This window comes from Podarcis bocagei (assembly GCF_964188305.1).
Source record: "Podarcis bocagei genome assembly, chromosome: 14".
Classification (NCBI taxonomy): Eukaryota; Metazoa; Chordata; class Lepidosauria; order Squamata; family Lacertidae; genus Podarcis; species Podarcis bocagei.
In genome coordinates, this window is record NC_138139.1 from 11,600,999 (window position 1) to 11,613,413 (window position 12,415).

At 46.8% G+C, this 12,415-nt stretch overlaps 1 protein-coding gene across 1 annotated transcript in view; it reads right to left on the reverse strand.

Annotated features, from left to right (window-relative positions):
- The window catches only part of LOC308573279 (tropomodulin-3), a 45,002-nt gene that overhangs the window by 10,377 nt on the left and 22,210 nt on the right, over positions 1-12,415 (reverse strand). The window contains exons 4-8 of the mRNA XM_081170085.1: positions 6,377-6,499; positions 5,891-5,980; positions 2,663-2,793; positions 1,656-1,763; positions 624-767 (exon numbers count right to left, since the gene is read on the reverse strand). Of these exons, the coding sequence (XP_081026211.1) occupies positions 624-767; positions 1,656-1,763; positions 2,663-2,793; positions 5,891-5,980; positions 6,377-6,499 (596 nt within the window). The remainder of the gene's footprint in view (positions 1-623; positions 768-1,655; positions 1,764-2,662; positions 2,794-5,890; positions 5,981-6,376; positions 6,500-12,415) is intronic.

Sequence of the window (12,415 nt, forward strand, 5' to 3'; positions counted from 1 at the left end):
AACTAAGCGAGGGAGAGTTAAATTCATGCTGTAGATTAAAAAAATGTTACAGGTAGGTAGCCGTGTTGGTCTGCTGTAGTCGAAACAAAATAAAAAAAAATTCCTTCCAGTAGCACCTTAGAGACCAACTAAGTTTGTTCTTGGTATGAGCTTTCGTGTGCATGCACGAAGAATCTGAATAAGTGTGTATGCACATGAAAGCTCATACCAATAACAAACTTAGTTGGTCTCTAAGGTGCTACTGGAAGGAATTTTTTAATTTAAAAAATGCTTCAGGAAAGGATTAATTACTCCAAAGGCATCACTCCTCTGAAGAATAAATTTGCCTAATTGGTCCCACTACAACATTCAGGCTGAGAAGAGACATTTGAAATGTGTAATGCGGCCAACAGGCCCTCACTTTCAATCTCTCAGCCCTCTGAGTGTTCGGTAGAAGGTCTGAATGCAGAATCTATGCAGTTACAGCTTCCACCAAACAGTGTCATTTGAGAGGTGGACCAATAGCTCAACCTTCAGCCTCACCCCCACCAAACTAGATTTATTTATTTTTCACAGCAAAGCTTTGGATCCTCGCTAGCCTGCACTTTGACAGTTAACTTTGCATAAGAAGCAGCTGAAGTTACCTGGTTATCAATCTTTATTTCGGCCAGGGTTTCGTTCTCCTTGAGAGCTTCGACCAATGCCAATATGCCCACACCGGTGATGAAGTTGGATTCAATGTTTAGACTCTTCAGTGTTTTGTTCACCCTCAGCATGTCGGCAAAAGCCTTGAAATACAAAGAGGTGTCAATGAAATCAGCCCATATGGAAAACCAAAGCAGAGTGCGACCATGTCAGGCATGAATGAAAGCCTACACCATAATGGTCAATACCCAAAAGGCGATGAGAGTAACAGTGTCCTGGTTCAAGAACTTCCCTTCCACCAACATCTTACAGTGCTTTCAGTCTTGCCTCATCCTGCAAACCTGGCTAAATTCTACAGCGCAACAGTATCATCTAGGCTTCAGAAACTACCGGAACACTGTCAGCTGACCAACCCCTGGCCAATCAGAGCCCACCAGGCCCTATAAAAACCCAAACATCCAAGTCAATTTCTCAGTTTGAACAACTCATTATTGTGAAAAGCTGCTGAAGGGACTAGTCTTGCCTCATCTCCCCCTCATTATCATTTTATCATTTTTCATTTGTATACCGCCTTTCTATCTTACAATACTCAAGGCGGTTTACAAGCTGAAGAAGCAAAAAATGTACATCTTATAACAATCTAATGCAATACAAAAATGTGATAATGAACCATAACTTTAAAATAGGCAACCTCCATCAAAAAAAGTAACATTCAACAATCATTGGAATAGTATAAAATAATAATATCAACATATAAAAGTTAAACAGAAATCCACTCAACGGTTACAATAATATCTAAACTATCATCAATAAAGCAACCCTGTCGTGCCCTTGACCCTTCTGACTATGTCCTCTGGCTCTTGCACCAGAATGAGACCCCTAGTGTCAGCCTTAGTCTGAGCTTATCCAAAGCACGACAGGTTTTGAAAGCATCTCTCCCTCATGCACCACCTTTTACCTTAACTCAATTGTTTTGAGTACCTCGTGTCACGACAACACCCTAGATTAGCGAACCCTGGAATCTCACTTACGACAGCAACAGGGTCGTTGCTCCGAGTAGCCGCAAGGCTGAAGCTCTTCACATAAGTATTTGTTTCCAATGCCTTGGCAAATTCTTTCAGTGTTGGAATGGGAATGTTCTTCAATCAAAATTAAAAGAGAATAAGACACAATTAATATTATGACGGCAGTTCCCTCCTTCCTTCAACTTGGGAACAGTGGGGCTCTCGGTCTATTTTCACGAGGGAGGAAAGTGAGGGGAGAGGGTGGCAGATACTTGCCCCATCTGCACTAAACATTTAAAGCAGTATCATACCACTTTAAACAGTCATGGCCTCCAGCAAGTAATCTTGGAAGCTGTAGTTTTGTTAAGGGTGCTGAGAGTTGTTTCGGGGTTCCTTTTCCCTTTGAGAGAGCTAAAATTCCCAGAGTGGTTCACAGTGAATCCAGGGAACTCTGGGAGCAGGGATTTCCTAAAAACTCTCAGCAAGGACAGCAAGTGCCACTGTAAATATCCACAGATCAAGAAACCAAAATAAAAACAATACAGTCGTACCTTGGATCCCAAATGCCCTGGAACTCGTACGCTTTGGCTCCCAAATGCCGCAAACCCAGAAGTGATTGTTCCGGTTTGCAAATGTTCTTTTGGAACTCAAACATCCGACGAGGATTCCACAGCTTCTGATTGGTTGCAGGAACTTCCTGCAGCCAATCAGAAGCCGCAATTTGGTTTTGGAAGTCGAACGGAATCCAAGGTACGACTAATTAAATAACAATTTGCATTGTAGTAAGTTAAGCACACTATTTGCCATCATAAAACACTGGAGCCACATTGCCATGGACACAGAAATTCTAGTCATTTTGAAAGCTACATTTCTGGACTCCAGGAACAGGCACCTGTACCCCACCGGATGCTGTTGGACTCCCATCAGCCTTGGCCAACGTGGTTGAGTCAGGGATCATGGGAGTTGTAGTCCAGCAACATCTGGAGAGCCACTGGCTTTCCATCCCTGCTGTTCTCTGTATGCTTCACAGTTACCTTTATGTTGTTCAAGTTGACTTCAACAAGGCGCGAATCGTTCTCTTTAATCCTTTGCAAACTCTCCTCTACGTTTGTGGGATTTGGTGGCTCATTGAAGACGGGCATCATCTTTTCGCCTTTGACCACATCTGAATCGAGAGACAGGGAATGTGAGAAACACGAACACTGAATTTTTCGATCACACACCCCAAACGGCGCCAGTACTAGTTTTAAAATGCAGGTTCATTTGTTGCAACATTTTTCTGTCAGGGCAAACTGTCAACTACCATCAACAAAATTCCACAGGGAGAAGGCTGTAGTATGGAAACATAGGGATAAACCAAAGTACACAGCACAACCTCCCATATCTTGAGTTCTTTAAAAAATATATTGCCCATGCCAATGCAATCCAGAAGGAAATTCAATTCTATTCCAATTCAATTGTAAAAAAACCTAATGGCTAAAATGTTTTGATTTGAAAGACAGTTACATTGATCTTTTAATTTACTCCTTGATGGTATCTGATGGGTGCTTATTTTTATATGTTTTATTACAAATATTGTGTGTTTCCTTCTCTGATTATTTGTGGGAGGCTATTGAGTCGTTCTTGTTTTTATTTTGATTATGTATTTTGTGTTTTAATATTGTGATTTTATCTTGTGAACCGCCCTGAGACCTGTGGATATAGGACGGTATATAAATTTTAATAATAATTGTAATGGAAACACTTCACTGGAAAACAAAATTATTTGCAATGCCCCACCGCTTCCTCAAGATGTCATGTGTTACTGATATTGGGAGAACTTTAAATGAAAAATCTGGAATGGTAAAAAGATAAATTACAGGTTGTATCCCACTAAATTGTACTCGTAGTAGACCAGCTGAAATTAGGGGGTCTGCTCTGAATGAGTCTGATACAACCAATCAAACAAATCATTACATCCCTTTATGAGTATTGTGTTGGACCGCCAATGGGTTGGCGCTCCCAAAAAATCCTTCCTCCAGCAGAAAGGATCTTGAGGAGAGTTCCCTGGAAAGAAGGACTGACTGTTAAATCATGCTAGTTCTTGGTATAAGCTTTCGTGTGCATGCACACTTCTTCAGATACTGTGTATCTGAAGAAGTGTGCATGCACACGAAAGCTTATACCAAGAACTAACTTAGTTGGTCTTTAAGGTGCTACAGGAAGGAATTTTTTTATTTTGACTATGGCAGACCAACACGGCTACCCATCTGTAACTGTTAAATCATGATGAGCTCTGTTGCATTGTGGTGGGGAAGCCATGACTATGTAAAGTGGTATGACACTGCTTTAAATGTATAGTGTTTGTGGGAGGGAGGGGTGATTGGAAAAAAACCAGTGTCGGTGCTGACCTTTAAAGCCCTAAATGGTCTCAGCCCAATATCCCTGAAGGAGCGTCTCCACCCCCATTGTTCAGCCCGGACACTGAGATCTAGCACGCAGGGCCTTCTGGTGCTTCCCTCACTGTGAGAGGTGAGGTTGCAGGGAACCAGGCTGAGGGCCTTCTCGGTAGTGGCGCCTGCCCTGTGGAACGCCCTCCCATCCAATGTGAAAGAAATAAAACATCTATCTAACTTTTAGAAGACATCTGAAGGCTGCCTTGTTTAGGAAAGTTTTTAAATGTTTGATGTTTTATTCCAGGCTTTTTAAACCTCGGCCCTCCAGATGTTTTTGAGACTACAATTCCCATCATCCCTGACCACTGGTCCTGCTAGCTAGGGATCATGGGAGTTGTAGGCCAAAAACATCTGGAGGGCTGAGGTTGAGGAAGCCTGTTTTATTGTTTTAATATTCTGTAGGGAGCTGTCCAGAGTGGCTGGGGAAACCCAGCCCGATGGGCGGGGTATAAGTAAACTATTCTTATTCTTGTTCTTGTTCAGTTGCTGGGAATTGTAACTCTGTGAGAGGTAAACTTCAGTGCCCAGAATTCTCTGAGGGAAAGAAGGTGGGTCAGACGCTTGGCAGCTGCCTGAGGTTGCCCAGTGGTGCCCTGGGCCTGCCAGAGGGAGTGTTCCTGGAGCCCAGAGCCCATTGGCTCCAGTCCTTGGCCAGGCTCTGACCTCACAACCAGCTGTGGAATCCTGGGGAATGTTTGGTTTCCTAGGAAACCAGGTGAGTTGCTTGAAAGAATCCCTGGGTCAGTTGAAAGACAGTTGGATCAGTTAGCAGCCCATAAAGCAGTGATTCTTCTTTTGTGGTCTTGGAAGTTGTTTGACTGACTTTCTGGACCTTTTTGGTTCTGAAGATCTTTGTGCCACTGGTGGTGTAGAAGGTAAAGTCATGGGAAAGATGGGAGGCACAGTGGCGGAGGAAGGGGGGGGTGCCCTGCCCCAGGTGTCATCACTGGGCGGACGGGACAAAATGATTTTTTTTTTTTTTTAAAGGGCTCACGAAACTTTTTAGGAGTGACATGGTGGGTTAGCTGCCTGCAGGTTCCGTCTGCCTGAAACAGCAGAGTGGGACTTGCATCTGCCTACTGATTCTCCCTTAGCCACCTTACAGCTGTGGAATCCTGGGGAATGTTTTGTTTCCTTGGAGGCCAGGTGAGTTCTTTGAAAGGAACCCTGGCTGAAAGCCCAGTCAGTTGGACCAGTTAGCAGCCATTCAGATCCCTTCTTCTGTTTTTGTCTTGAAAGCTGATTGACTGACTTTCTGGATATCTTCGGTTTTCTACCCCCATACCACAATGTCCTGCTGGTTGTGCAGAAGGTAAAGTCATGGGAAAGAGGGGAGACATCCTGAAGATTCATGTCCGCACCACATGCCCAGTTTTTAAAGATGCTCCTTGGACCAATGTTAATGTTTTATCACTTTAATTTATTATTATTATTATAATTCTGTTGGGAGCCGCCCAGGGTGGCTGGGGAAACCCAGCCAGATGGGCAGGATATAAAAAATAAATAGCTGTTGTTGTGCAGATGGGGCATAAAACTGTGCAATTAAGCCTCACAGGAATATTATGACCTCCTTAACAAAGGCATAAGAGACCCACAAAGTCACCTCTCACAACAGAGTAGCCTTGGCACTCCGAAGGAATCCTGTTAAGCTGCTGCCTTGTCCAGGACAATAGCTTAGGACACTTTAAAATAAAAATGGCACACAAAAATAATCCACCATACGTCTGCATGTGCTCAATTGCATTAGGAAACCCCAATGCAATCAGCGAGGCTCACTTTCAGTCGAACCCACAATGTTGCATTTCTGGCTTTCAGCATGAAACTCACTTGAGAAACTTTCATTGGCGACACCGTTGCTACTTCCCACAATATCGCAAAACTGAGAGTTGCTTATCAAGTTGTGCATTCCCAGGATAGCTGTTCAGGAGAAAGGAGGAACAGCAGTTAGGTTTTGCAACTGGGCCCTTAATGTGACCGAAACATGCATCTGCAGCAGAATTTCCCAAAGACCAAAGTCATTCTTACAACTCCTTGTACAGCGCCACTAACATGCATGCACTGCTTCTGAGATATGGCTCACACCATCATCATCTATGCCAGAGACTGGAACCTGTAGCTCTCCTGATATTGTTGGGACTCCCCACTCCCACCAGCCCCAGCCAACATGGCGGATGGTTAGGGATGATGGGAGTTGTAGTCCAACCATTTGTGGCTTCCCATCCCTGCTGTAGGAAGAAGCCTTAAGAATACTTGTATGCAGGAGCATGCTTTTAGAAAAGCTAAATCAAACTCAACACACACATACACACTAACCTGCAATGTCACATAGTTCAGTGTCTGTAGCACTTGTCAATGCTTCCTCCAGTTCCGGATCAAGACTCACTTTTTCTTCTGTGTAAGACTGTACTGGCTTTGGCTTTGGAATAAATACTTTCCCTGTTCAAAAGAGGAGGACAGCTGTTTTAGGATATTATCAGTGCTCAGCTTTCGACAACCTTGCAGGATCCTGAAATCACATTGCATGATGATCAGTAGCTTACAAAGTCAATACAGTGGTACCTCAGGTTACAGACGCTTCATGTTACAGACTCCACCAACCCAGAAATATTACCTCGGGTTAAGAACTTTGCTTCAGGATGAGAACAGAAATCGTGCAGCGACGGCGCAGCAGGAGGCCCCATTAGCTAAAGTGGTGCTTCAGGTTAAGAACAGTTTCAGGTTAAGAACAGACCTCCGGAACGAATTAAGTTCTTAATCCAAGGTACCACTGTACTCACCAAACCAAACCACATCACTAAAGGAGTAATGTTTCAGTCATGTATACCTGGAGTGTCTCCACCCCCATCACTCAGCCCAGACACTGAGATCTAGCATGCAGGGCCTTCTGGTGGTTCCCTAACTGAGAGACGCAAGGTTACAGGGAACCAGGCAGAGGGCCTTCTTGGTAGTGGCGCCCAACTTGTGGAACGCCCTCCCATCAGATGGCAAGGAAATAAACAACTATTCGGCTTTTAGAAGACATCTGAAGGCAGCCCTCTGTAGGGAAGTTTTTAATGTTTGATGTTTTGTTTTGTTATGTTTTATATGTGCTAGAAGCCACCCAGAGTGGCTGTGGCGACCCAGCCTAATGGGAAGGATACAAACAACAAAATTATTGTAATGATTATTATTGAATAAGGTAAAGGGACCCCTGACTATTAGGTCCAGTCGTGGCCGACTCTGGGGTTGCAGTGCTCATCTCGCTTTATTGGCCGAGGGAGCCGGCGTACAGCTTCCAGGTCATGTGGCCAGCATGACTAAGCCACTTCTGGCGAACCAGAGCAGTGCATGGAAATGCCGTTTACCTTCCCGCTGGAACGGTACCTATTTATCTACTTGCAGTTCGTGCTTTCGAACTGCTAGGTTGGCAGGAGCAGAGACCGAGCAACGGGAGCTCACCCTGTCGTGGGGATTTGAACCGCCGACCTTCTGATCAGCAAGTCCTAGGCTCTGTGGTTTAACCCACAGCACCACCCGCGTCCCTTATTATTGAATAGGACGTCCCTATTTTCATCAGAGGAATGTTGGAGGGTATGCGCTAAAGGAGGATGAAAGAATGAGGAGCGTGTGTGGCTCTGAGAGAGTCCCAAGGGCACATACAGAGAAGCCTAGAGGGTCACATTAAACACCCCCACCCCAGGCCAGAGATTCCCCAGTGCTAATACAGTGGTACCCCGCAAGACGAACGCCTCGCAAGACGGAAAACCCGCTAGACGAAAGGGTTTTCCGTTTTGGAGGCGCTTCGCAAAACGAATTTCCCTACGGGCTTGCTTCGCAAGACGACAGCCCATAGGGAAATCTCCGGGACAGCGGGGAAGTGCAGCGCGTCTTCCCCACTGTCCTCGGACCTCCTCCGAAGCCTGGCGGCGGGGCGGGGACACCTCCTCCCGCCGCCGCCGGGCTTCGGAAGGCTCCTCCGAAGCCGGGCGGTGGGGCGGGAACACCTCCACCCGCCGCCGGGCTTCGGAAGGCTCCTCCGAAGCCGGGCGACGGGGCGGGAACACCTCCTCCCGCCGCCGGGCTTCGGAAGGCTCCTCCGAAGCCGGGCGGCGGGGCGGGAACACCTCCCACCGCCGCCCGGCTTCGGAACGATGCTCCGAAGCCGGGCGGCGGGGAGGGAACACCTCCACCCGCCGCCGGGCTTCGGAAGGCTCCTCCGAAGCCGGGCGGCGGGGCGGGAACACCTCCCACCGCCGCCCGGCTTCGGAACGATGCTCCGAAGCCAGGCGGCAGGGAGGGAACACCTCCTCCCGCCGCCCGGCTTCGGAACGATGCTCCGAAGCCGGGCGGCGGGGCCGCGAAGCCTGGGCAACTCTCCGCAAGCATGCTGGCAACTCTCCGCAAGCAGCGGGAGAGGTCCGCGAAGCCTGTCCAGGACAGCTTTTGAAGGCGGGGGGGAGCAAAGACTTTCGCCCCCCGCCCGCCTTCAGAAGAGGTCCTGGACCTCTTCTGAAGGCTGGCGGGGGGCAAAAGTCTTTGTCCCCCCCTGCCTGCCTTCCCAGGGGCTTTTAAATCGCCCCGGACAGCGGAGAAGTCCTCCGCTGTCCCGGGGCGATTTTAAAATGCCGCCCGCCAGCATTTTAAGATCGCCCCGGACAGCGGAGAAGTCCTCCGCTGTCCCGGGTTTTTTTTAAAATGCTGGGGTTGGGAAGGAAAGCCCTTGTCCCCCCCCCCCCAGCCTTCAGAAGAGGTCGGGGACAGGCTGTCCCCGGACCTGGTCTGAAGGCGGTTTCCATAGGAACGCATTAATTGATTTTCAATGCATTCCTATGGGAAACCGTGCATCGCAAGACGAAAAACTCGCAAGACGAAGAGACTTGCAGAACGAATTAATTTCGTCTTGCGAGGCACCACTGTATACAGCATGGGCACCTGCCACTCAAAAATGGCTTTATTTATTTATTTAAATTACTGGGATAGCTCAGTCAATAAAGTACAAGACTCCTAATCTCAGGGTTGTGGGTTCGAGTCTCATGTTGGGCAAAAGATCCCTGCGTTGCAGGGGGTTGGATTGGATGACCCTCATGGTTCCTTCCAACTCTACGATTCTATAATTCTAATCACAGCAACCTAATGAGCATATCCAAGCCCTCAGGAACTACCCCAAAGGCATTTCCTTGGATCTTGGCCTAGATCATTATCACCGTTACCGTGCATCATAAAGGCTGCACACAACAAACATGTCAGCCTGTCTGCCAGTTTCATATAGACTGCATTTGCCAAATTGAACATAAAAATTCAGCTATTACATCGAGATAGAGATCAGTGAGTCGCTCAGTAATCCGACAACGTAAATTGGCTTCAGTCTTTTGATTGCAATGCATCGGAGCGATTTCCAGCCCACTTTAAATTGCAGGCAAAAGCTTAAATCGGCATTTGCCAGATGTTCTGTATGGATGCCTGATGGCACCAGGTTGGCACAGCCAGGCTTGATGGGGGCTGATGGGTTGTCAAATTCCAGGACGTCAGGTTGGGAAAGGCTGCTGGAAATGGTGCTTCAGACATCTCTCTGATGGATGCTTGACGTGAAATATTTCTCTGCTAAGGCATTCTGAGTAATTCAGTAGATGGCACTCCTATCCCAATTTGCTGCTTCCTCTGAGAGCAAACACAGGAGCTGAATATATGTGTTCCGTATGAGAAAGTTGTGAATGCACATAGATGCAACCAACCTGTACAACAGGAAAACCCAGAGGAGGGGTGGGCAACCTTTGGCTCTCCAAACGCTGCTGAACTACAACTCCCATCATCCCCAGCAAGCATGGTCAATGGCGATGGGAGTTGTAGTGCAGCAACATCTGGAGGGCCAAGTTTTCCTACCCTTGAGTCAGAGGATTGAGAGACGTGCAGGAACCTAAGAAGCTGCCTTAAGCCAGCTCAGACTAATGCCCATCTAGCCCAATATAGCAGACTCTGACTGGCAACAGCTCTCCTGGCAGAAAGGGTCTTCTTTCCCTTCGCCCTGCTACCTGATCCCCATTACTGTCGAATGAAGCCTTGAACCGTCTGCATGCAAAGCACATATTCTACCAATGAGCTATCGAAACAGGAGCTTCAAACTCCAATTCCCATCAGCCCCAGTTGCCATGACCAATAGTCAGGGATGATGGGAGTTGTAGGACACTGCTCTGGAGCAGACTGGACCATACCTCCAGACCATAGTCAGGGCTCTTACTCTGTGTTTGCCCACCATCTGAGATACAGAGAGTGGCAACGCAGGCACTGAGATTACGGGACTCCCTTGCTCTGGTTACTCTGCTCCATCCCTTCTTGGCTTTCAGATCCCAGAAAAAGCTGTGATTCTGAGGGCTTCTGCAGACCCTGAAGGAGACTCCAGAAGGTTCTGAAAGCCTGTCTCCACCCCTAGAGACCCTCTTGGGTGTCAAGGTCATCGGAGGGGGCTCTGTCAGTAGTTCCACCACTCCCATAAGTGTGAGGAATGGCGGTATGGGAAAGGGTTTTCTCTGTGACAGCCCCTAATTTGTAGAAATCCCTCTTCACAGAGGCATCTTCACTGCATATTCCCCTATAAGCTGAAGAAACACTTATTTACTTACTTGAGAGTTAAGGTATTTTGTTTTGTGGGACCAATCCTTTTTGATGAATCTATACTTACTACAGTGGTGCCCCGCAAGACGAATGCCTCGCAAGACGGAAAACTCGCTAGACGAAAGAGTTTTCCGTTTTGGAGGTGCTTCGCAAAACGAATTTCCTATGGGCTTGCTTCGCAAGACGACAATGTCTTGCGAGTTCCTGCTGGTTCCCCCCCCCCTTTTTCTAAGCCGCTAAGCCGCTTATCAGCTGATCCGATCAGCAGATAAGCCGCTAAAAGCCGCTAATAGCGCTAATCCGCTAATCCTTCAATGGGCTTGCTTTGCAAGACGAAAAAACCGCTAGACGAAGAGAATCACAGAACGGATTCTGTCTTGCGAGGCACCACTGTATGTTTGATACTTATTCATGTTTTTAATTTGTAGGAAGCCACCCAGAGTGGCTGGGGCAACTCAGTCAGATGGGTGACATATAATAATTATCATCATCATCTTATTCTTCATCATCAACTTGGTTGGAACAATTTGACTTTTTAAAATAATTCTAATCTTTTAAAATTACTGTATGGTTACCGTGCTGCAACCCGTCCTGACACCGTATGGAGGGCAGGCCAGAAATCTTATAAGTAAACATAGATAAGTAATTTCTCCTTCTCCTAGCCATTTTACTTGGACCAAGCGCTTTTATTTTACGTTGTGGATTCTGTATATTAAAAAAAAACAAGACAGAGAACAAGATACAGCAGCCTTTCTCAATCTTGGGTCTGTAGCTGTTGTTGGACTACAACTCCCATTATCCCTAGCTTGCAGGACGAGTGGTCAGGAATGATGGGAGTTGTTGTCCAACAACATCTGTGGACCCAAGGCTGAGAAAGGCTGGGATACAGGCATAATAACGAAGCAAGAAAGGGGAGCATCTTTTGCTGAAAAGTGAATCTCGCCAAACAGTGTCAAGCCTCCCTTTCCAGCTCATCGCCATCTGGTTCTGTTTTCCTTGAATTCACTTTCACGTTGTCACAAGTCTTGGCAAGAGCCAACTCTGATCTTCAAGATAAAAGGAAATGAAACGGGGCGGGGGGAAATCAAATATGTCTGGAATCCATCTTAGCAATATTACAAGCAATGGAAGACTAAAGGGTCGGAGTTTTACGGCACAGAAAACTTGGATGTAGATCTGATGGGATGACTCAAGACCCACTTTTGCCCTGGACTCGTTTTATAGTCTTTAGAGGTCCATGTCAAAAAAAATACGACTGATATTGAACTTGATTCTGCAAGGCCTCCAAGACACCATGTACAATAGGGCCTGTAGGTTGCAGCCTATTAAATCCTATCTAAGGGTAAGCACACTGAAATCAACGGACAATAGCCAGTCGTGCCTATTAATTGCAAAGGGTGTGCTCCAAATAGGCCTGACAATGGGTCCAATCCTATGAACCAAAAGTTTTCAGAACCAAAATGGGAGACAGAAGATTTATCACAACTAATTGAGAGCTGCTTTCTTCATATACAGTGGTACGTTGGTTTAAGAACTTAATTCGTTCTGGAGGTCCGTTCTTAACCTGAAACAGTTCTTAACCTGAAGCATGACTTTAGCTAAAGGGGGCTCCCGCTGCTGCCGCCGCGCAATTTCTGTTCTCATCCTGAAGCAAAGTTCTTAACCTGAGGTACTATTTCTGGGTTAGCAGAGTCTGTAACCTGAAGCGTATGGAACCCAATGTACCACTGTAGTCCGGCCCACCACATGGTCTGAGGGACGGTA